This window comes from Uranotaenia lowii, chromosome 1 (genome assembly GCF_029784155.1).
Source record: "Uranotaenia lowii strain MFRU-FL chromosome 1, ASM2978415v1, whole genome shotgun sequence".
Lineage (NCBI taxonomy): Eukaryota > Metazoa > Arthropoda > Insecta > Diptera > Culicidae > Uranotaenia > Uranotaenia lowii.
In genome coordinates, this window is record NC_073691.1 from 157468704 (window position 1) to 157495804 (window position 27101).

At 34.2% G+C, this 27101-nt stretch overlaps 1 protein-coding gene and 1 long non-coding RNA gene across 2 annotated transcripts in view; both read left to right on the forward strand.

Annotated features, from left to right (window-relative positions):
- LOC129738067 (limbic system-associated membrane protein) overlaps positions 1-27101 on the forward strand; it is a 335222-nt gene that overhangs the window by 204658 nt on the left and 103463 nt on the right. The window contains exon 6 of the mRNA XM_055729249.1: positions 1925-2022. Coding sequence (XP_055585224.1) covers positions 1925-2022 — 98 coding nt within the window. The remainder of the gene's footprint in view (positions 1-1924; positions 2023-27101) is intronic.
- On the forward strand, positions 12661-13120 carry LOC129740671 (uncharacterized). The gene is made up of 3 exons (XR_008736330.1): positions 12661-12782; positions 12879-12970; positions 13033-13120. It is a non-coding gene; the product is annotated as an uncharacterized LOC129740671 (long non-coding RNA).

The window sequence follows — 27101 nt, forward strand, 5'->3', positions numbered from 1 at the left end:
GCGAAGTGTCGTCAGTCATTATGATGGGTGGTTTCCTTGCGGATAACGTGCTACACAAAAAGGACAGACGGACAGACGGACAAAAGGACAGACGGACAAAAGGACAGACGGAAAGACGGACAGCCGGACAGACGGACAGACGGACAGACGGACAGACGGACAGACGGACAAAAGGACAGACGGACAAAAGGGCAGACGGAAAGACGGACAGACGGACAGACGGACAGACGGACAGACGGACAGACGGACAGATGGACAGACGGACAGACGGACAGACGGGCAGACGGACAGACGGACAAAAGGGCAGACGGAAAGACGGACAGACGGACAGACGGACAGACGGACAGACGGACAGACGGACAGACGGACAGACGGGCAGACGGACAGACGGACATATGGCTGAGAAACAAGAGAGATACATAAAACAAAGAGTGTTAAATTGAAACTTAAGTTCTGATTATTGATTATTGTTTTTTGATTTTAAGAATTAATATAGATCATTGAAAAAAAATTAAGGCTGCACCCATCAAATTTCCAATAGTATCAAATTGACGCTCAAGATCGGATTACGATTAATTCAAACGATGGAGTACTGTTTTGAAAGAAAGTTTATCATTAGGAAATATTCAACATATTCCCGACTCAGATTCAACCCTGGTTTAACCTAGTTGTTCTATAATTATTAAAAATTAAAATATTTCATATGACCTCAGGGGGTGGTCGAATCCACTTTGAAAACCACTATCAGTTTAATTTTAATTTTCAAACAAAATTAAAAAAAAGCATCATTCGTGAGAATCCATTCGATCAGAATGCAAATAGCCTTGTTCATCGGCCTTCCTGGCAGCTTATTCGAAGCTACAGGCTGCCCATAAACGGTTTTAATGAGTCAAAATAAAATCAAACGCTTCCATCATTAGGGATCAACTAACATCGCACGTCGATTCATCACACAGACAGATTTGTTTCGCAATTCCATGTATTTCGGTTGACCAGAACAGCCTGATGAATATTTCAATTTCGCTCAATTTATGTGATTGCAAAACAAACGGAGGAGCGCCATTCATAAAGCTAATATTGTACCGGTAATAATTGTTGCTGGAATTGTTTTCATTCTTTGATCCTGTCTATTTCTGTGCGATCTATGGTAATGCAATTATGGTAATTTTATTGGGTTTTAAGTTGATTAAGCACGGATGGAATGTAAATGTGATTTATTGTACAACACGCTCTGGTCTGGTGTCTGGCCAAGTATTTGCTGGGCCATGTGCTGTTCAGTTCATATTTGAATTGAATTGTTTTCGAAATCTAGGTCAAAGGTTGCCGCAAACCTCATCAGTCACGATTAGTGAATGTAATCTGTGAACGGGAAAAATGGAACTTGCCTTCATTATTAACCGCAAAAAAAGGATTAATTTTCAATCAAAATTTTAATAGAATTTGTTTGACTAGCATAATTGAGATTAATTTGTTCCATAAAACTTTTGATGATTTTGTTCCCTATATGTGTTGGGTTTAAAAAAAAAACAAATATCATCATGATAGATTATTATAAACCAATTCATTTTTTTCCTATAGTCAGTTCGACCTCTGCCTTCAACATTACCTCTAGCAATGTTCACAATTCCCAATCAAACGGGCCGAACCAATAGACATGAATCGGAAAAAGCATTGGTTCCATGTAAAACTCGCAATGATAGCTAAAACCAGCAACCAGACGCTACACAAACATCTCCTCCTCAAAACATTGGAATGTTTTGATGAAAGCCAATTTGATTGATTCCGTTTAATACTGTTTTATTGCTTTGGCTTTTTACATTTTTTTTTTGCTCTACTCCAATCTTGCTCTCCGGCTACGATGACGACGATGACGACGATGACGCCCACCGGTTCGATTCTCGGCAAAATGGGATTGAAACTGCAGATCCACCGGACATCAGCGTGGACAAGTCCTGGATACACTCCGGGGAAGGATTCGAGGCCCAGCTAGAGTGTATCGTTCATGCCGATCCGCAGCCAACGGTGAGTACCAGGAAGTGTTTTTTCAATGTTAGCCTTTGATGGGTTTTTTTTTTCTCTGATGGCAATATACAAACGGGAAATGAATCAAATTATATTCTCGAACAACGAACATTTTCCGGATATAGGAAAACGTTACCACAGGGTTAACAATCAAATAAATCGATCACTATATTCTAATATTCAATTGATTTGAACTCGAAAATTATGGCAGCCCAGCTGAAAAAAAAGAAAGAAACGAGAAGAGGCAACAGTGAAGAGAAAAGAGCAAAAAAAAGAGAGACGAGAGAAGAGGGAAGAAGGAAAGGAAAGAGAATCGGGAGAAGAGAGAAAAAAAGAGAAGAGAGAAGAGAGAAGTCAGTAGAAAGTAGAGAGAAGGGAGAGAAACAGAAAGAAGAGAGAAGAAAGAAGAGAGAAGAGAGAAGAGAGAAGAGATAAGAGGGAGAAAAGGGAAGAAAATAAAAAGGGAAAGTAAAAAAAAATAAGAGAAAAAGCATTGAAAAGGGTAAGAATAAAAAAATGACAAAAATGACAAAAATGACAAAAATGACAAAAATGACAAAAATGACAAAAATGACAAAAATGACAAAAATGACAAAAATGACAAAAATGACAAAAATGACAAAAATGACAAAAATGACAAAAATGACAAAAATGACAAAAATGACAAAAATGACAAAAATGACAAAAATGACAAAAATGATGAAAATGACAAAAATGACAAAAATGACAAAAATGACAAAAATGACAAAAATGACAAAAATGACAAAAATGACAAAAATGACAAAAATGACAAAAATGACAAAAATGACAAAAATGACAAAAATGACAAAAATGACAAAAATGACAAAAATGACAAAAATGACAAAAATGACAAAAATGACAAAAATGACAAAAATGACAAAAATGACAAAAATGACAAAAATGACAAAAATGACAAAAATGACAAAAATGACAAAAATGACAAAAATGACAAAAATGACAAAAATGACAAAAATGACAAAAATGACAAAAATGACAAAAATGACAAAAATGACAAAAATGACAAAAATGACAAAAATGACAAAAATGACAAAAATGACAAAAATGACAAAAATGACAAAAATGACAAAAATGACAAAAATGACAAAAATGACAAAAATGACAAAAATGACAAAAATGACAAAAATGACAAAAATGACAAAAATGACAAAAATGACAAAAATGACAAAAATGACAAAAATGACAAAAATGACAAAAATGACAAAAATGACAAAAATGACAAAAATGACAAAAATGACAAAAATGACAAAAATGACAAAAATGACAAAAATGACAAAAATGACAAAAATGACAAAAATGACAAAAATGACAAAAATGACAAAAATGACAAAAATGACAAAAATGACAAAAATGACAAAAATGACAAAAATGACAAAAATGACAAAAATGACAAAAATGACAAAAATGACAAAAATGACAAAAATGACAAAAATGACAAAAATGACAAAAATGACAAAAATGACAAAAATGACAAAAATGACAAAAATGACAAAAATGACAAAAATGACAAAAATGACAAAAATGACAAAAATGACAAAAATGACAAAAATGACAAAAATGACAAAAATGACAAAAATGACAAAAATGACAAAAATGACAAAAATGACAAAAATGACAAAAATGACAAAAATGACAAAAATGACAAAAATGACAAAAATGACAAAAATGACAAAAATGACAAAAATGACAAAAATGACAAAAATGACAAAAATGACAAAAATGACAAAAATGACAAAAATGACAAAAATGACAAAAATGACAAAAATGACAAAAATGACAAAAATGACAAAAATGACAAAAATGACAAAAATGACAAAAATGACAAAAATGACAAAAATGACAAAAATGACAAAAATGACAAAAATGACAAAAATGACAAAAATGACAAAAATGACAAAAATGACAAAAATGACAAAAATGACAAAAATGACAAAAATGACAAAAATGACAAAAATGACAAAAATGACAAAAATGACAAAAATGACAAAAATGACAAAAATGACAAAAATGACAAAAATGACAAAAATGACAAAAATGACAAAAATGACAAAAATGACAAAAATGACAAAAATGACAAAAATGACAAAAATGACAAAAATGACAAAAATGACAAAAATGACAAAAATGACAAAAATGACAAAAATGACAAAAATGACAAAAATGACAAAAATGACAAAAATGACAAAAATGACAAAAATGACAAAAATGACAAAAATGACAAAAATGACAAAAATGACAAAAATGACAAAAATGACAAAAATGACAAAAATGACAAAAATGACAAAAATGACAAAAATGACAAAAATGACAAAAATGACAAAAATGACAAAAATGACAAAAATGACAAAAATGACAAAAATGACAAAAATGACAAAAATGACAAAAATGACAAAAATGACAAAAATGACAAAAATGACAAAAATGACAAAAATGACAAAAATGACAAAAATGACAAAAATGACAAAAATGACAAAAATGACAAAAATGACAAAAATGACAAAAATGACAAAAATGACAAAAATGACAAAAATGACAAAAATGACAAAAATGACAAAAATGACAAAAATGACAAAAATGACAAAAATGACAAAAATGACAAAAATGACAAAAATGACAAAAATGACAAAAATGACAAAAATGACAAAAATGACAAAAATGACAAAAATGACAAAAATGACAAAAATGACAAAAATGACAAAAATGACAAAAATGACAAAAATGACAAAAATGACAAAAATGACAAAAATGACAAAAATGACAAAAATGACAAAAATGACAAAAATGACAAAAATGACAAAAATGACAAAAATGACAAAAATGACAAAAATGACAAAAATGACAAAAATGACAAAAATGACAAAAATGACAAAAATGACAAAAATGACAAAAATGACAAAAATGACAAAAATGACAAAAATGACAAAAATGACAAAAATGACAAAAATGACAAAAATGACAAAAATGACAAAAATGACAAAAATGACAAAAATGACAAAAATGACAAAAATGACAAAAATGACAAAAATGACAAAAATGACAAAAATGACAAAAATGACAAAAATGACAAAAATGACAAAAATGACAAAAATGACAAAAATGACAAAATGACAAAAATGACAAAAATGACAAAAATGACAAAAATGACAAAAATGACAAAAATGACAAAAATGACAAAAATGACAAAAATGACAAAAATGACAAAAATGACAAAAATGACAAAAATGACAAAAATGACAAAAATGACAAAAATGACAAAAATGACAAAAATGACAAAAATGACAAAAATGACAAAAATGACAAAAATGACAAAAATGACAAAAATGACAAAAATGACAAAAATGACAAAAATGACAAAAATGACAAAAATGACAAAAATGACAAAAATGACAAAAATGACAAAAATGACAAAAATGACAAAAATGACAAAAATGACAAAAATGACAAAAATGACAAAAATGACAAAAATGACAAAAATGACAAAAATGACAAAAATGACAAAAATGACAAAAATGACAAAAATGACAAAAATGACAAAAATGACAAAAATGACAAAAATGACAAAAATGACAAAAATGACAAAAATGACAAAAATGACAAAAATGACAAAAATGACAAAAATGACAAAAATGACAAAAATGACAAAAATGACAAAAATGACAAAAATGACAAAAATGACAAAAATGACAAAAATGACAAAAATGACAAAAATGACAAAAATGACAAAAATGACAAAAATGACAAAAATGACAAAAATGACAAAAATGACAAAAATGACAAAAATGACAAAAATGACAAAAATGACAAAAATGACAAAAATGACAAAAATGACAAAAATGACAAAAATGACAAAAATGACAAAAATGACAAAAATGACAAAAATGACAAAAATGACAAAAATGACATAAATATTAAAATTTAAAAAAATACAAAAATTACGAAAATTTCAAAAATGATTGAAATGACAAAAATGACAAAAGTGACAAAAATGACTAAAATGAAAAAAATAACAAAAATGACAAAAATTACAAAAATGACAAAAGTGTCAAAAATGACAAAAATGACAAAAATGACAAAAATGACATAAATGACAAAAATGACAAAAATGACAAAAATGACAAAAATGACAAAAATGACAAAAATGACAAAAATGACAAAAATGACAAAAATGACAAAAATGACAAAAATGACAAAAATGACAAAAATGACAAAAATGACAAAAATGACAAAAATGACAAAAATGACAAAAATGACAAAAATGACAAAAATGACAAAAATGACAAAAATGACAAAAATGACAAAAATGACAAAAATGACAAAAATGACAAAAATGACAAAAATGACAAAAATGACAAAAATGACAAAAATGACAAATATGACAAAAATGACAAATATTACAAAAATTACAAAAATTACAAAAATTACAAAAATTACAAAAATTACAAAAATTACAAAAATTACAAAAATTACAAAAATTACAAAAATTACAAAAATGACAAAAATTACAAAAATAACAAAAATTACAAAAATGACAAAAATTACAAAAGTTAGAAAAATGAAAACTGCAAAACTAGTGAATAGCCTGAGACAAAATCTAGTAGTTGATTTATTAGGTGTGTTCATTTAGACACACCTACAAAATGAGGGATGTTTAGGTCTGTTACATGAATGATCAGAAAAATTGCGGCGGATTCAAATTGATTCGTAGCATGGTAGCTTTTTTTTAAGTGCGATTTCATTGGTGTATTAGAAAAGACTATTGATTCTATTCAACGTTTCATTAGTTGAGCACATCTTCAATGGAAAATTATAACCATTTTTTCTTATTAATATGCACATTTGTTTAATGATCTGATCGTTTGGCTTCCTGCATTTTATTAAGGCTCTTGAGCGAGCATCATACGCGAGTGCCTACGAGTTGCACTAGCTGCAAAATCATTAGCACCCACTAGTGGCCGCTCTAGAATGGATTAGAGAGGCAGTTCACGAGGGTTAAAAAAATCACACACAACGCAAAATAATGTTAATTAAGCCATCAAGTGCAGGCCTATCAGCAAATCCGCCACTTAGGCAGTTGTTGCTCTGCAATCCGGGCCAATTCACTCGCTAATAGTGCATCCGTTCATGCAAGGCCCGGGCACAAAACGACACCCAAGTGCATAATCGAAAAAAGTGAACAAATTCACTCGAGCGAAAGTAGAGATGAAGTGTAATTAAAATTCATAATAGAACCGTATCGCAACGTCCGCTGGTTCTTCTCTCTCTCTCTATCTCTAGTTCTCTTCCGTAATTCCCAGGTCGGTTCAGCCATTTTCCTTTAGCCTTTTTTTCCTGCTGCTGTTGTCGTCGTCGTTGCTGCTATCAAATGTTCCAGGGTGCTTGTTCTGGCACCATCATAGGCTGTTGCTTCGGCTGCTGGCCACCAAGCAAGCAAGCTCACGTCCACGAGGGCCACACTTCACGGAGACGACTTTTCCAACCCCTTGCCATGGGGAGGTTCCGGAAGTTGCTGTCCATGTGGAAGGGTTGGGACTTGTGATGAGATGCATTCTTTGTGGAAGCTTTCTTGCCCGAAACATCAGCAAAGGGGAAAGAATGAATCAGCTTGGGAAATAGCATCCCTGCAAGACCAGCAGCCCGGTAACGATATTGAGTGTTTTCGAAGAGAGTGGTTCTGCCACTTGGTCATGGTTTTTGAGTGAGCACCGTATGGTAGGTTTGTGGACATAGGGACGTCTTGCACCGAGGGAGTGGGGCTTCGAATGCAAGCAATACCGGTTGATTGGTTCCATTGGCTCTGGCTCGCTGGGGATGATCGAAAAATTTACGTCACTTAGTTCAAAAAGATTTAATTTAAAAAAAAAATCAAGAAAAAAACATCACTCTATTGAATGTTAAGATTTGTTAACTCGCACATCACTGGCAGCGGAGTTCTCAGAGACCCCGTCCCACTGTTTCTTGCCAAAGAAATCTATGGTGCAGGGACTCTCCAGTCTGGTCTGTTAGGGAAGTGTGCTTATTATCAGAAATCGCCATTCCTACACTGCATCTGACTCAATTGACTCTGTTAACATTTCCTACCGGTTGACTACCTTTTGCAACTTCGTGTTCCTTCTACGGCTGTTTACCTCAGCTCCGGCCTTTTTGCTGATTCAAGACAGTTTCTACTTCTATTTCGATGATCGTAAACTTGAAAGGGTGCCCATGTCAAAATTACCACACACAAGTTTAATTCGCAAAACTCTAGATTTGATACGGTTGCCATTAAATTTTCAGGGATTGAAAAATAACTATTAAACTTCATTTTACCTTTTTACTCGTATTTTATTTATAATTATTAGTTGGGAGGGTTAAACATTTTCGGCACGACTTTATTGTCCGCATACCACTTCAGCACGTCCTTGTAGTAGTGGCATGAGGCCAAATCCAGCCAGAAGATTGTTGGGACGTTGTGGGCCTTCAGGAGAGGAAGCAGCCGCTTCTGGAGGCACTCTTTCATGTACATCTGTCCGTTCATCTTGCCCTGGGTCACGAAAGGTGCACTCCGCTTCCCGCCCGTGCAAGAAGCTTGCCAAACCAGGAATTTATTCGCAAATTTGCGCAATCTTTGAGTACGAACATGCTCCGAAACGCTGAACTTATCCTTGGCCGTGAAAACAGGTTGCCGAGGATCTGTTTGAAGTCGGCCTTCACAAATGTTTCGTCGTCCATGATCCAGCATTCAACTTTCGTCAGCATGTTGAGGTACAGCTTCCTGGCACGAGTTTTTGCGGTCTTGTTCTGCTTCTCGTCGCGATTAGGGGCCTTTTGAGCCTTGAGCGTTCGAAGCCCAGTCTTAGTTTTGGCCTTTAAGACAAAACTTCGGCTTAGGTGCAGCTTCTTAGCCACATTTCGAACGGAGGCGTTCGGGTTTCGGTTGAAGGCCCCAACTACGCGGTTGTGATTTTTCCTGTTGTACAGAATACTTTTTCCTTCACTTCTGGGCTTCCGATCGGTGGTCAATCGTTCCTCAAACCGCTTTATCACTCGCGACACCGTAAATTTGCGATTCCCAACGATTGGAACGATGTGAGAGATCCTTGTTCTCGAGATGAATGCGCAAGATTTTATCACGGATTTTATCTCGACTCAATTTTCGTGAGTTTTGATCACAGGACTTTAAAACTTAAGATGTAAACAATGCACTATGAACTAAATCCACCCAAATTTTCATTAAATTCTACCCAACGGTTAAAAAGTTAGAGCAAATTCATAGTGTTCCAATTTCATCGTGGACACCCTTTACCCAAGCAACATTTTAGGTTTTATAACCGGCTTCAAGACCATCTTTAAGTTTCACAAGAGGCCCGGAGAATCTTATAAAACAATCAGTTATACTTGGGTATGCATGGGTTCGTATTAAGTACGTATTGGGCTAAGCGTTTCGTAGACCTGAGTGTAGCTGAGTCTTTCTCAGACTGCCTATATTAAATAAACTCTCCAAACGAACACATTTTCGTTATCGCTGAAGTTGTCCGGCTCAAATGTTGCCCCTTTTAAGAGAACTTCGAATCTACGTCAGATTACCAATTTTAAAAACGATGAAAATCGGTTGCTTGACCTCTACTTCGTTAACAAAAGGTTGAGGATGGTTTCGCTAAATTTATTCCACACCATCCAGGTTTGCGATCTCTCTGAATGCCGCTATAATTGGGAAAGTGAGCCAATAGGTGAGATAAAGGTCCAAAAATATCATCAACGAAGAAAATGGCAAATATGAACACTCTGAAGAGTTGCAAGTTTTCCAATAATCGTTTGAAATTGATACTTACTGCACTGAGTATCACTTCAGCAGCACAACAAATTTCGTTGTGATACTCAATGTTTTTGACGTCAAATGAAATTCGCCGAGCATCACATTGAGAAAAAAATCACAAAGCAGATTTGTTTTGGTTATCCCAATAGGGAAATCTTCCGCCATTTTTTCCAATTTTCCCTCGACATAATTGCTGATAGTTCAATTAAATTTCCAAATCTTTGGGATTTTTCAAATTATTGTTCACACTAACGGGGCGCCAAGTTGAACGACACCAAACGCTTCGATAAAAATATTGATTATGAAAGTCAGGTTTTGGTTTAAATTTATTGAACATTTACAACACCGAAAGCGTTACACCTCGTGGGACCTATGTTAAAAAAAATAGAAATAAAATGTTTCGGTGTACAAAAAATTTCCGTTATAAATTTTGTGTAATGCGGGCTTTTTGGTTGAAATTTCGAAGGGTTAATCACCAAGACGAAGACAATGATTTAATTGCAGATGTCATTGCAAATTAATAAAAAAAGGATCATATTTGATGCTCTGCTGGTTTTTCAAAATACCTAAATATTGTCATCAGTAAATGGATTTTAAAGCCATTTTTCGATTTTTTTCTTTTTTTAAATAAAACTTAAACATCAAATTAATAACAGGAAAAAAAGAATACGAAATTCAATTTCATTTCTCAAGGGCTAAGAAAGAAAATTCAATCCAAACTCACATACTTAAGAATATTTTTTTCGTATTTTAGCTGTGAAACATAAATAAGAGTCACATTTTCAAAATTTTACTAAGGACTATAAATTTGTCTTATATTAATATTTATCTGAATAAAACTTCTTATTTTTGCATTTAGAATTAAAAATGCTACTTTTTATAATCATTTCATTCTTTTTCAATAAAAAAAGTGAGTGATTGAAGTCATTCCGTCATAGGGTTTCATTTGTTTCAAATCAACTATACTGGTTCGAACAAGATTTTTTCGAAATAAGACGATTTTTGAACATGCCTTATACAAGTCCAGCTCTTTCCAAACTAAACATAAGTGGTCAAGTAGCTTAAACGAATTGTTAATAGGAAAAGTCACTAAAGGACATTGTAAAAGATCTGGAAAAAAAACTTCAAAACAAATCTTTGAGCTTTCCGGTTGCATGTTGATCACTGGTTAACTAGGTTGGAAATGATCAATTTACTGGCTAAATCAGCAATTGTCTAAATTAAACATAAAATTTTGCATTGTTTTTTTTTTCGATTTATTTAAATGTACTTAACTTTTTAAAATAAGAATCCTCCAAACATTATTCCCCAACCCACTCATCGGCCTTATCGTCATGCTGCTCAGGCGCCTAATGTTGCGCCTTTCTGCTGCTTCTACATAGCTCTTGAAAGAAAATAGTGTTGAATAAGCATAAATTTGTCATAAGTAATGCAAAATTAATGTTACTCACCGCTACCGACAAAGCTGGCACCGTCGTTTATAGGTCAAACCTCTTCCAGCTTTGCTTACAATCCCGGAGCTCAGCCAGAAGATTTTTTTTTCGATTCTATGAATTATATTTGCAAAAGTCAAGGCGAAATCTTTGTCGAAGCAATATCTTGATGATTGGCAAAACTTCGTGTTTTACAAAAAAAAACAGAGCACCTGGCATCCCAGCCAGCCAGCGGCTAGCCAAACTGCACGGAAAAAAATTGCATGGGTTTTTCAAATACAGGATCATGATAATTTTACTATGTCCACGATCTAGTATTTTCTACCACGATTTAGTATTTTGTACCAGAAATCTGGGCTAAAGTACTACGACATAGTATTTTTACTATGCGAACTTTGACAGCTCATAGTAATTTCCTCGTGTCTAAATTACCATGCGCATGATATTCTGATATTGTACGATTCGTGCTCCCGAAATTACTATACCCATGGTAATGTTGACATATCTTCTTTTGTGTTGTCGAAAAAACTATGCTCATGATAAAAACCTTCTGCGCAAAGTATTCTTATGATTGTTTTATTCATTTCACTCTTGGATCCATAGTACTTTTACTATGTGCTTCTTTTGAGTGTATTTTATTTTGTTTTCGCTGTCATCCCGTCGCGAAATCGAAAACGTTAAATTAAAATTCTGCCAGAAATCGTCGAAAAAGTGGCCAATATGAAATCTTCCGTTGCGGATTCAATTGTAAACTTTTCGGTAAACTATCAGATTGGATTGTGTTATTTACTTGGGCAATGCTTTCGAGAATCGACCAACCGGCTGTCCTTTCTGGAAAAGTTTATAGAACATTTCCGAATCGACGAACAGGAAGCTGCTATACAGACAGCACATTAGTCTGACCGGAAAATGTATTTCTCAAGTGAGTAAGATTGTGTCCTTTTTATTTCGCCTGTAACTTATTTATTTAATTTACCAATCCTATTTGTTTTAGTGGCGGTGAATGGTGTTTTCGTCTACAAAGCTCGAGTTCCCCCCCCCCCCCCCCCGCTCCCTGGAAACCTGCACAATTGACCAACATCGAAGGACATTGGAACATCAAACTGGATGTGGGACGAAATATGCCGTTTTTTTAACTAACCCGCACTGAAAGCGGGGTGCAGTATCAAGTGGAATCATTCGGGCTGAAAAATGCATTCCTTCAGGTGAGGAAATTATATTTTTGAATAATTCCTCTATGCTTATTAAAAAGGCGAACGTTTTTGAACTGATCAAATGTTTTTCTCCGTTTCTTTTTTGTTTCAATGTCTTTGCGAAGAATGCTGTTTTCGTTTTTGGAGCCCGAGTGGGCACAATTGGCCAGCGTCGGAGAGCATTCGATCGTTTTAGCCTCTTCATACCGTATAGCAGCTGGGGCGAAAGATGCTTTTTCAACTAATTAAGAAGAGAAATGCAGAATCAGCACATCGATTGGCCCTGAAAATGTAGTCTATCAGGTGAGTGAAAGTGTTTTTCTAATCAACCTACTGTTTAACCGAACTGTTTTAAATACTTAATGAACTGTTTTCCTTTTTTTCAATTTTTATCGGAAGGTTATAATTCTCCACTTCCCGTATCGATGGCCTCAAAAGTTCTTCCAAAACATCCCGAAACGGCATGGAAAAAAAGATTTATCGATATAAGCGTAAGTTGACATCATCAATTTCAATATGCAAAGTAATTAAATTTTTTTTAAATTTATTTCAGAGTATTCCGATTAATCATCAAGCTGCAATTACATCCGGCGTACTGTGATCCGTATTAAGTGACACCATGATAAAATAAAGAAGTAACATGAAAACATTGCATTTTTAATTAAAGGGTTCAGAATATCATAATAAATAGTGAAATCGATTACGCTACGAGATATTTATACCATGCTGCATGGTAATTTTACTATTGGATCATGCCATCTATGCTTATTTCTATCATAACACAAACTATTTTTTAAAATTAAAAACGTTAATTTTACTATGCGCGATGTAACCGAACTCATGGTTTCATTGACAATTGTAATATGAACATAGTCGAAATTACTATACGCAGCCAAAATCAACACATAGTAAAATAACCATGCGCGTAGTATTTTCAAGAACAAAACATTATTGCCTCAAAAATATGGTTGCGTGTTGTTCATTCAAACCACGGATTTAGTAATTTTACTATGCTTTTTTTTTGTGTGTGATTTCATCATGATCACGCCAGTAGAGATAACTTTTGTAAAAGATTTATGTACCAACGTGAACAAAAGCGGCTTTCATTCTATACAAAAAAAATATTCATCAGAATGTAAAAAATATCATGAAAATGATTTTTGAAAGTAAAATAAAAAATGTTCAAACGTTCGGATAGAAACTACAAACCGCTGATTGCATTTGAGAGGGAAAATTAGGTTTTTTCTTCATTCCGTTGTGTTTGGTTGATAAATGCTTTTCAAATGTTATCGATGCCAGCCGATGTTGTCAAAGCTAGGATGCCAGACGTTATCATTTGAACGGTTTATTCGTTTATTATAAACTTTTTTCAAATGTTACAAATCTGTTTCTTAACTTAATTATTCGTTTGAAGGAACTATTTTCTTCAATAATATACATAGCTGCGTAAGAATTTCAACTCAAAATGAGTTTCTGAATATTCAAAATAATCAAATAAATATTCAGATTTTGATAATTTATATTTAAGTTAATCGTGATGCCTAAGAAATTTAAAAGAATTTTCTGGAAAGCAAATTAAGTTATTGTTTTTTTAGCTTTGGAATTCCGAAATTTACGATTCTTTGTCCATGATGAAAATGCAAATATTTTGCGTCCACGTTGTTAACAGATTTAATAGTTCATTACTATAGGCAATCCAATTTAATAGATTGTATGCCTTCATCTCCCGAACACGATGTGAGACTTATCACGCCAAAAAAACGTACTTATCCCAAGCGTGGTCAAACATGAGTCTCAAAGAATCTTCGTTGTTTCTCCAGTAAAATAAACGAAACATTGATTTGCAAATTACGTCAAGAAAAAAGTCTAGAAACAAACTTATTCACTTGAGACAGAAATATGATAAATTCTTAACAAATCATGATAAAACTTATTTTGTAAATGTATGTTCTTTAGAAAGGTGTTTTGAAATGGTAAAACTGGTATTTAACAATTGGCAGGTATAAACTGGCAGTGTTATAAAAAGTTGTGATAAGTTCAGTTTCTTCTGAACTAGAACACTTGTTTTAGTTCTAACTTTTATTTTTCAAGATGTTGCGAAAATTTTATTTTTTATTGCTAGTATATTTGTCAACTTTCGGTTTTTAAGCACACACTTCCTAATGGGAAAATCGCTAAAAAATACCGTCGATGACAGGAAAACATAGCCAAAACATAACCTATGCCAAACAACGAAGAATTTCTATCAAGGATTGAAGAAAATATAATTTTATTTTGACTAATCTTGGCATGAAATTTCACTAATTGATCGCGCCAGTTATGGCATTTCAACAAAAATCATTTTTATAAATATTAAAATTTTATGCTTCTGTATACTTCAAATTCCGGGCTGAACTAGGCTTTAATGTTTAAAAATAATTGACTTGATAAACTGTTTAAAAAAAGGAATGTCGCATTCAACCCGAACTTGCTTACTGGGGGCCCTCTAGACGCCTCGTGCTCAGCTAGCTTAATCCATAACCATACGTATTGCTTTCCTTGATTTGTGCTGCATGTTGTTGACTTGAACTGTCCAAAAGTGAAATAAGGCGAAATGGTCTCAAGACACAACACCAGTTCTGCAATCATCTGGAATAGTGAGTTTTGGATTTAAACTACCTATACGAAAACCCTGATAGAATCCGTGTTTTAAAGAAGACTGTTATTTTTTTAGAATCTCTCAACCGACAACAAGGAACTCTTCCGATAATTTCAACAAACTCTTTATTAGAGCAGTTCAACTATTCCTAAAATTATACATATTCAGGTTAACGAAATATTGGATTTTTAATGAGTTTATGATAACTTACGTTTAGTGATTTCCTAATAATTCCAACTATTCGGATATATGTACTGTCATGTACGGTACATCAGCTTGGTAATCTAACAAATGATCAGGCTGTTATGTTTGTTGAAAGAGACAATCTAAGAGGAATTTTACTGGTTTCCTAACTTACCTAGCTTCTTTGCCTAGCTTTCTACGAACTTCACAATATTGCGCGCATATTAATTAGGTATTATTTAATTAGCAATCCGTCTTAAAGCACTCTAAAACATCCAAAGTTTCTCAACCTCAAGTTTGTCCCAACTGTGGAGTCCCGGTTCTGGACCCTATTGAGGTCCAAATCCAGAATGCCGCACAACTGACTTGATTGCTGACTAGACTCTGCATAGGTCAGTTGCGCTAGCGATTGCTCTACATCGTTGGTTGAGTTTGGCTCGTCTATAATCTGTATGGTGGGAGCGCAAAGACAACTTATATCAAGATGCCACACCAACCCTTTATTTCGGGAATAAATTTTGAATAAATTATTATAGAATTATCAGCTGTGTGATAAATAAAGTACGATTGGGGACCCACATGAACAGAAGGATATTTGGTTGACGACTGATAAAGAAAACAAAATATTTTTTTTTCTGGGAGCTTATGGAGTAGTCAAACTTTGAACGCGTTTTATCGAAACAGTGATGATGGCACATTTGCCGTTTTGAAAATTCGATATCGATTTGTATTTTCAACTTGTTCTACAAATGGAGGAAATTATATTTCAAACACAAATGCTCAGTATATGAAAGAAGCCCAAAGTACTCAAATTTGCTTTACCGTAGATTCTTTTTCATGGGAAAACCCAATATGTTAATTGCTACTATTGGAATTTTGTCATCTGGACAGAATAAGTGAATAGATTTTCCAAAGCTAAGCTTTATTAGTCATCATCCAGTAGGACAAACGGGACGATCCGATCCGAGGAGAACCAATCGTAGGTGAATCTCGGTACATATTTTTTCTGGGCTGATCGTTCGATTTCCGAATCGGTTTGATGTACAAGCACCAGAACCACAAAAGTACACAAAATTAAAAACCCCTTCATTAGTGCTTATCAGCAACCAAACTGAAACGTTCTTTGCAGTTTTAGCGATAAAAGGTGACTGAGTCCAAAGCCAATGAGGTTTGCAAAACACGTTACTTTCCTCCATTAGCTGACGAAACTAAAAAAGTTGAAACGTCTTTGAGCAGTTTCGTTCAACATTTTCTACACCCACAAATCAGACGCTAACGCAATAATGTACTTCTTTGGAGGTGGAACTATCGGTATAAGATTCTATGCCGGACCGGCATTAACAAGCTTTTTTAAAACTGGCAATGTCCTATCTCTTAGCGCAACCGCATTGCATATGTCTGAAAGAACCACCAAACGAAACATATCCTGTTTCTATTGCTAACCGACTTAGATGATGTACTGGGTAAAATATCGGACTGGCAAGCCGAGATAGGAATGTTGCTGTGAGTTCGAATCTCGCTATATTTTTTTTCTGGTCAATTATCCAATAGGATGAATGTTTTATAACATGTTTCTCGTGCTTCGCTTGAATGTTATGGTCATGCATCATTCTGTTTGGGAGCTCGAGTCTTTATGCCAGTAGTGCTTTTCCAATCATATCGTTTTTGGTACAGTACACTTTTCAGCGCATTTTCGACACAGAAATTTGCTAAATAGACATTTGATTTTTTCAACCTCTTATATGGGGTTTCATCAAATTCATCAAATTTAGCATACTGTTCTGAATTGACATTACCTATGTGATAAAAGATACAGGGATTTAAACATGTTGATAGCGAAAACTAGGATGATAAGATGATTGGCTGGATTGACAAATCTCGCTCTTTCAGAAGGAGAGAGCTCACGTTGAAACAAGACATTTTGGAATACTTTATCATACCCGATTCATGAAAATACATCACTGTTTCATCTGACAGACCGAGTATCCGAAGAAGGCATTTAAAATATCGGTCAAGAAATTCACTAGAGAAAAAAGGACATAATTTCCCGAACAGAGTTATTACCATGATTGATTTTTATTTATTTTTTAACTCTTCACAGTTTCCTTACAAAACCTCTCACTCTGTTATCTGGGTGACTACCCTCTCAAACAGGGCAAAATCATAACAAAACACACGAAACCGATCCAATTTTCATTACACTTTAAAAACTTCGTAGGTACCCATGAATTTGAAAACTTTTCCAAGTAAAACGGATTGGCTTGATAATATCACCTGCAAACTTTTTATTGGTTTCCTTATCCTAAATCATCACTGTTTCTCAATTTTGAAATAACTTTCATCAAAACATTTGTTTTTTGTGAATTAATTAATCGACTGTTATCGGCGAGTTTTCGAATGGTTAAAACTTTTTTACCAGTTGTCCATACGTCCATTTATTTTTATGATTTCAGCTTGAAGAATTTTTCGTAGTATTGTTTTACCCCTATATTTATGCAGCATCCTTTTTTTCAGAAAAAAAAAATTAAAATTTGTTTTTACAGAACAAAATATTACTGCAATTGTTGTTTTCATCCGTTATGGTCTTCAAAGCATCGTAAATTATCAATAACTATAAATTATCATACATTTTCATAAGATTTTTCATTAAAAACAAATTTTGTTACAAGTAACTCATTTTCTGAGGCGGGTAAAAATCGCATATTTTAAGTAAATAAAAAAAAACAAAAAAGCAATAATTTATCTGACTGTAGCCAATTTGATGATCCATCAACCTAAAAACTTTTGATGCATAAGGCGTATGAATAACTGTGAATATAAAAAGTGTTGCATGTTGCCCCAGTTGACGGTACTTCAATTCTGAATTTGTTGAAACACTGCCCAAAAACCGCAAGGAATAGTTATTTTCGCAAAAAAATCGTTTAATCACTAAAAAGATGTCGTTCTAAAATTCTTTAGTGGTGACAGATGTTTGATGAGCACGTGTCATTCGCCTTAGCCGAGAGAAGCTTAAAAGCCAATAATAACGATAAAGTGGCACATTTTCCCAAAAATCATGATTTTAGAGTCTCAGAAAACGTAGTATCATAAAGTTTTCCGTTCTGAAAAAAAGTATGCAACCTTAGATGTAACAAAAATGCTGGATTTAAATTTTGAGAAAAAAAACTTAGTTATTTAAAGTTTAAAAGATGAAACTTGCCTTAAAAATAATTGGATTGATAAATTAAATATTTTCATCAATAAGGTTTTTTGAAGAAAAAAATTGAATTGTGGTTGCAAAATACAATTTCTGTGAATTTTAAGCGAAAAAAATGGGTTCTAGAGTGAGGTTGTCAAAAATTTTTCAGCACGTATCCGGGCCGGACTAATCCAGGCTAATTTATATAAAACCTGGCAAAATCCGGGCATATGATTTCAAAGTTGTCGACCAAACATCCGAGCAAATGTGGTCCAAACCCAGAAATAACTCATAAAAAACACTTGGAAATTTTCTTTTAACTCATCAGCTGATATTTAATAGTATTTTGGGCTTCCATAAAACCTTTCATGATTATTGTTTTAAAACTTGTTTAAAAAAATCCTTTTTAACACGTAATTTAAAAAAATATATCACAATTTGTTTTTTATTTTACGGGGTAAAAAAGTGATTGAATCCAGGTGTTTTTTTTTAAAATGAAATCCGGACTGGACTTTTCACTTATTTTTTATTAATATTCGGTCAAACCCGGATAAACCGAGCAATTGGACAAGCTTATTCTAGAGGGTAAATGAAAGTCCTGATTTTGACAGAAAGCATCCCAGAAGTCCATTGTTTTTTTTAGTAAAAGATAATCTAACTTATTAAGGGGGGGTAGGGTCTAACGGGTAAAAAAAATCACCATTTTCACGATTTTTTTCTAGAGCTATCGTTCAAACAAATGTATTCAAATTTTTTGCATTATACAAAGCATTGTTAAAAGAACATTTAGTATTTTTTTCGTAGAAAAATATTGAAAAATGAGCCGAGGACGGAGCATTTTCGAGGATGCCTTTTAGAAAACAGGATTTGCGGTGGACACTGCATCTCAGCACAGAATCATCTGAAGTCAAAAAATCAGAGCAAAATATTTTTTAATAGATGTTTTTCTGGACCCCAACGTTTTTATTTAAATTAAAAATTTTTTTATGAAATTTTTGTGGCTGTTTGAAGTAAAAACTACGATTTTTAACGAAAAAATCCGCCATTTTTTATCTGTAAAATCTCCCCAAAGTATAAAAAATGAAAAAGAAAAACGTTGGGGTCTGGTATTTTATATGTAGAAAATATGTTCCAAATTTGAAAAGAATCGGATAAGTAGTTTTCAAATGACGATGTCCACGGACTTTAAAAATGTGCTTTCAAGAAAAACGCGTTTGAAGTTTCTGCTCTTGCTTTCTTGCAGTATTAGATAGAAGGAGATAAAGGCCTATAACTTCTACAGTTTTGCTTCAATTGACTTGAAAATTTGACACAACATTCTTGAAATGTTTTACAATAAGAAAATAAAAAAATATAAAAATCGATTTTTTGAAAGTGTTAGACCCTACCCCCCCCTTAATAACTTTTAACCCTTCGTTTCATTAAGTAACAAATTTGGAACAATTAATGTATGAAAAAAGTAAAAAATCGTATTTTATTTTATTTTTTTTCTGAATGTACACATCATTTCCAACTGTTTAAAATAATTTTGAAGGGAAAATATAAAATCATGAAATGAAGGGTTAATTAAGAACAGGCATTTAAATTTTGGAATCAAACAAGTAGTTTGAAAACGTCCACAATTTCAATACAAAAGCCTAGCTCACATACGTTTTTTCTGCCCAAAGAGCACTAGCTGTTATCTTTTTTCCAATCAATACTTTCATTTCTGCCTAACAATTATTCTTTAAATTTTATAACACGTCGAAATTCCTAACATTAATCGAACGAGTATGGCTTTAATAAACCAATAAAAGATACATCAGGGAAAGCACGCATTCAAAAAAAACTTTCCTGGTTAAGATGTTCATTCAGTTAAACACTTTTGAATTAAATTTATCTTTCAATTTACATTTTTCAGTTTTAAATATTTTAATTATTTTTATTATGGTCATCTAAATTCAGAAGTCGGCATTAAAGCGCTATTCGCTAGTTAGTCCGCTTCGTTTGTATATTTATTCGTTTGTATATTTATTTTTAAACTTTTTTTTTGGAGAACTTACGGCTCAAAAAACTCCACCACTTTATAGAAAACAACATTTATCAGCATCCCTGATTGAATAATTGCACCTAGTCGAGTTTGTTTATCCGTTATTTCAACAGAAATCCCGTAAGAAAATAAATTTGTCATCAAAAAAAGTAGCGAACTAATTAGCGGTTAGCGATTTAACGCCAGACACTTCAAAAAAGCATGTATCAGCATTCTTCCTTAACTGATTACTTGTGGTGGAGTTTGTCTATCTGCTACCTAGTACAAAAGTTTGGTGAAAAAATAAATGGAAAAGATAATTGTCTAACAATAACGGAGCAGACAAATTAGCGCTTTAATGCCGGACACTGTCTAAATTATAGATTGCAAAATAATACATGTGAAATATAACGAATTCATAAATTTGAGTAAGAACGATGAATATTTAGACATTTTGAGGCAAGAAGGGGTAGTTTCATAAAACGCTTTTAAAAATTATTTAAATTCAGCTCTACAATTTTCAAAACCATCCCGTTAACAGTCGACTATTTTTTAGGCAACTTGACAATCGCTCGAGTTGAACACTTGAAAGTTCTTGGTGTGATTTTCGACCAACACGGCTGGGTTTCAAAATTCTCGCCAATCATATCGTCAATATCGTTTCCAGATATTTCACACAAATTTTAAATTATAATCCAGTTTCATATTTGAAAATAAAAACAGGTGATTAATTTAGACATTTAAAAAATAGTATCAACTACACAAGAGAACAGCATTTTGGTGGTAATCAAAATACCATTTATCATATTTAATTTGTCAACTATGGTTTTTGTGCTTTGACTCGTAGATATATTAATATTTACTAATATTTATTTTAAACAAGTTTTTATCCTTTTTTTTATGAATGATCCAGATTTTTTCCAAGATTTTCTAGTCTCAGAGATACAGTGCTTTAAAAAAAAATGAAACCCTACAGTTTTTAGATAATTTAACTGAAAGGAATATAACTTTTTCTTACATCACATCAAAAATTTTGCCTTTAGACGGGATGTATAAAGAATTTACAAAAAAAATACTGAACGATCCTGAGAATTTTAAAAATCAACCCTCCCAAAGCCGACTTCACCCGACTCTTGCATTTAGTAAAATTGGGATCTAATGTTCCATACCATCATGCTGTGAGAAACTTGTGGTTTTGTTTATAAAGCTGGAAGATTTCGGTACCAAATCTGAATTCAAGTATTTTTATTTGACTTTCTACATAGTGTTACCTAATAAATATAGTTTTGAAAAATTCATAAAATTAATTCATATCCTATAAATGAACATCCCTTGTTGTTCCATCTCCAACAAATCGATGACGCTGCATCTGATATTTCCGGAAAGGACGATGTTGGCCCATTACTGGAAAAGTAAAACGACTTTGCCATACAGGACCGGGGGAAAAAAAAGATGCATCTCCACAGGATCCGGCGAATCTCGAAAGCGCTACGAGAATCTTCTAGTAAAACGAAGGAAGATAAAAAAAACCAAACACCCAACTGGTATTGCCTTCGAGCGAAAATGTAGAAGACAGTTCCTTCCGGTATCGGATGCATGGAAGTGACCATCAATTTTGTTGGAAGCTCGATTTCAGAATCCTTTCCCATCATGGAGCATCGGGGTCGTAAATTTGAATTTCCAGGATTGAACTTTGAGGTTTTCGGAATCAATAACTAGCGAAATTAATCGATTCTAGCTACCACCGAAAAGCACTTTCCAGGCAGCGCGAAATTGATGCGCTTCGACTAACAAATTTGCAGTGCTTAGTGCAGGGATCAAAAACTTAAGTCTAATGTCAGTTCAATTTACCTAGGGTGGCTTAAACAAAATTGCATTCCACTCTAACTGGACGGTTTCGGGTGCCAAAAAATAACCACCTCGAAACAATTCCACGTACCCAAATCCCGCAATGAATTTCAATGAGCTGTCCGTCGAACTTTGCATTCAAATTTGCGAAGCTGGTCTTTGGGGCAACAAATTTTACCCACACCACATCCGGCCCCTAAATCTACGGCAGCCGGTACACTTGTTGCATCTTGGCCAAAACCCCTAATACATATAAAACGAATTCATTTGATTCACTGAATCAGTAATGACCGAACCGTTCAGCAGCATTCGTTTCCCAACGATTCAGGCTAAATCGAGCGATTGCATCTCCACAGGAACTTTTGAAATGGAATTGTTCCTCAAAAACTATTGAAATGTGCAGCTTGTGGGAAGAATAGTATACCAGCGAACGCCTTAATACAAAATCTCATTATTTCCATTTTTAAACAATTGTCTGATGATTTTGAGAACATTCTTAGGAGAAAATTACAGGTACATCAAAAAACAATAAAGACCTTTTTAAAACTTTCATAGGAATAAAGGGTGAACACGAAATTATTGCGACACCGAAAATGTCATTCCAATTTTCTTAAAATGTTTAGAATCAAACCAAAATTCAATGGTACCTGCTTTTATATTTAAATCCAAAATCAAAAGAAAAGTTAATCGATTAAGCCTTGAGTAAAAAATTAAAATTGAACGCATTTTCGCTTGATGTCCTTCATCAAAGTGCCGCCGACCGTGGCTTAGAGGATAGCGTTCAAGTCTTCCAAGTCAGAGATCATGAGATAGGATCCCAATCACGATATGGATAGTACACTTACTGTGGGTCGGTGGTTTAAGCATTTGTTAGATGCTAGCCATCTTATCCTTGAAAGATGTACGCCTTAGGTTTAAGTAAAATTAGATCTCTTCAAAGAAACATGAAGTTTCACTGGTAGGATCCTGTGTGTGTTCTGCTATTGTTTCTTCTTTATTTAAAGTCCTTACAAGGTCATCCGGTACCAGTTTCTCAGTTTTTGTTTTTCCATTTTCTTAACATGTCCTTCTCGTCTTTGACTGTCTTCTTGCTCTTCCGAAGTCCCCTCTTTATTATTGCCCCGTTCTGCTCCACCGGGCGCAGCTCCGGACAGTAGACAGCAGATTTGTAGATCTAGCCATTTACTGTGCCCTTTGTCACGAAAGGCTCACTCCTCTGTCCTCAAGAGCAGACGGCCTGCCAAACGAGATATTTGGAGGCGAATTTAGACATTTCCTTCTTCTTAAATTTGTTGTCCACATCGAACTTGCTCTTGCCGGTGAAAAACTCCAACCCCGGAATTTTCTTCAAATCGGCTTTTATATACACCCACAATTCAGCCTCTGTGCCAATGGCATCATTGGTACAAGAAGATAACGCGACCGGTGCTGATTCGATTTGCTCCCACCGGCATTAACCTCCCAAGTTAACCGAATTGCGTATGTCTGAAAGAAACAAAATAAAAACGAATTCACGTCCCTCCATATCGCATCACAAGACGAAGAAGGATAGAAATAAATACCGGTCAACACCACACACAAAAAAAAAGCATAGTAAAATTACTAAATCCGTGGTTTAAATGAACAACACGCAACCATATTTTTGAGTCAATAATGTTTTCTTCTTGATATTACCATGCGCATAATAGTTTTACTTTGTGTTTATTTTGGCTGCGCATAGTATTTTCGACTACGTTCATAGTAAAATTGTCAATGAAATCATTGGTTTGTTTTTCAATGTGCATAGTAAAATTGATATGTTTCATGATAAAACTATGATATGTTATGATTTAAATAAGTACATGTTGCTTGATTTGACAACCAAATTACCATGCACCATGGTATAACTATATTGAAGTACGATAGAATTAACACTCTTCGTGATTTCTTCGAGATCTAGATATAATTTATTTTTAAATTAATTACATTTTATTTTTTTAAAATTACAACTATCACAAATTTTCATTCTATATTCATAACACAATTTACAATGGTCTGCTTAGAACTGTCGTTATGCTCTGAAAAAAAATAAAAACAAAAAAATTAGTTAATGAGCAGATCAAATTTGGTAAATGTTCTACTTACGCTGGAATCGATTTGGATTTATTGGCAGTCATCTTGAGGCCAACGATCCGGAAAGGGGGCAAGGTTAATCTTCTGGAAACTGCGATTCTCTGGTCAATTTTCCGTGGCTGGTTAGAACGGAGGTCCCCACGGCCGGGGAATTCGGGATGCATCGAACGGAACAGCTAAAAATTAATCAAAAGAAAGATTGGAAAAAACGGATCTGAGTAATGTGCAATCGACGAAAAAAACACAATATTACTCACCTGAGCTGAGAGACTGCGTTTCCCGACCCGACGAAACTGCTGATTTTATTTGACACGTCCAGTGCGCCGGTCACCTGGCTGGTTGGAACAGCAATTACCACATTTACGTACCCGCGAAACATTTTTGTCCGCATTCCGAAAATCGTGACCGGCTGAAACAAACACTCAAACACATAGGTTAAATTACTATGAATTATAATGAGCATAGTATTTTCGACAACACAAATGACGAAGTTTCAACATTACCATGGGCATAGTTATTTCAAGAACACGAATTGTGTAATATCAAAATAACATGCGCATGGTATTTTAAACACGAGGAAATTACTATGAGCTGTCAAAGATCGCATAGTAAAAATACAATGTTGTAGTAGTATTGCCCAGATTTTTGGTAGAAAATACTAAATCATGGTCGAAAATACTAAATGATGGACATAGTAAAATTATCATGAGTCTGTATTTGAAAACCCCATGCAATTTTTTTCCGTGCAGGCAGCCAGCGAACCGAGCACTGTGCGTGTGAATGTAGTCAAAGCAACAACAAAAATATTCCTTCAATTCAATCCGCCGCGCCGGGAAACAACCACGGTAGAGCTGTGTGTGTGTATGTAGTAAAAGCAACAACAACAACATTGCTTCAATTCAACCCGCCGGCAAACAACCACTGGCTATGCTGCGCATGTGTAGCAAAAGCAACAACAGAAATATTTCTTCCACTGGCCAAGCTGCCCGGCTTTGGCAGCTGTGTATATGTAGCGTGTGTATGTAATAGCAGGCAGTAAGCAAAGCACAGTTCTCATTCAATGTGTTTCCCGTTCCTTCATTCCCGTTCCCTTTCCCGTTTCCTTCACGAGACAAAGGAATGAATTGAAAGGAGACCAAACGCCGGGAAGCCGCCGTTGTGCGTTTTTTTTTTGTGATTCATCGGTGACATAAAGCCTATGACAAATATCCCTCGTCCTGCATGAAGTTCGAATAGTGCACTGGTTAAGGTGTCGGACTGGCATGACGATATAGTTGGTAACTTGAGTTCGATTCTCACTACGGCGCGCCACTTTGAATTGTATATTGTTTGAAAGGCGATACTTTTCTTATTGCAAAACTGTAAAATATGTAACCGAACTCGTCCGAACTCAGCAGATATAACCAGTTCAAAATGACTATTTTTGTTAAGTATTTTTAAGATATCTCGTTTAAACTTCAAAATTTCTATACAGTATATTCAGCAAAAGTGTACAACTTTTCTGTCTTCAAAACTCTCTAGAACATATTTTATATGAAAAATCACGCGCAAAAAAGTTATTTTGAAAAAACTGAAAATTGGTGTTATTTTTCTAAAAATTGTCATAACATTGAAACGATTAATGTTACAGCTCTGACTTCTTTAGCAAAGTTGCTAGAATTGATACAAGCTAAAAACTTTTCTCAGACAATACAGCTCTAAAATGGATATTAAAAAAGTTAGTTTTTCTAACTCACTACTTGGTGGATTAATCAATTTTTCAAAAAACTAATTTTTTAGCCCTTGTAATGCTGGTTATTTGACTCGAAGACACTATAGGTCTAAAACGATCAGTTTCGGCAGAAAACAGTTTTGATCGTCTTTTTTGTGTTTTACCCCTGTGTGCGGCGCTGTGATTTTAATTTTTATTTTCTTGTTTCTGGGATGAATTATCCAATAGGAAAGAAATCCCATAAAATGTTTTTCTTGTTTTGCTTGAATGTAGTCGTCATTATTTTGGTTGGGAGCCGAGTCCTTATGCCAGTTACGGTTTTTCAAACATACCGTCTTCGGCACAGTGCACATTTCAGCGCATTATCGGCACAGAGATATGCTAAATTGGCATTGGATTTTTGCAACCTCTTCTATGGGTGTACCTTTCGTCATCCAGTAGCCATATTTTGTCAGCATCTTCTCGGAGAGCTTCCGTGCCCGAGTTTTATCCGTCGATTGTTGCTGCTCATCTCGTTTGGGTAGTTCTGTATCTTGTATGTATGTAGTCCAGCTCTCTTCTTTGCATTCTGGACGTAGCTTTGCGACATGCCAATCTTTTTAGCCAAATCACGGCTTGAGACGTTGGGATTTGCTTTAATCATCCGCTTCACCTTTCCCTCCGTTTTTTTGTTCTCCGGTCCCGGTTCTCTTCTAGTTCCATTGCCGTGATCCAACGTCAACCGCTTCAACACTCTGAAGACGGTTGAATTGTGAATGTTCATCATTTTTTCCCAACTGCCGGTGCGACAGCTTCGCAAATTCCAGGTGTTTGGAAAGAATTTGTTCTCTCGACTCGCGTTGGTTCACCTCCATTTCCGTTGGATTGAAAAACACGACTTCGAATTTGACAGTATGTAAACAATACACATCAATGAGAAAGTGTGCAAAATTTGGGTCATTTTT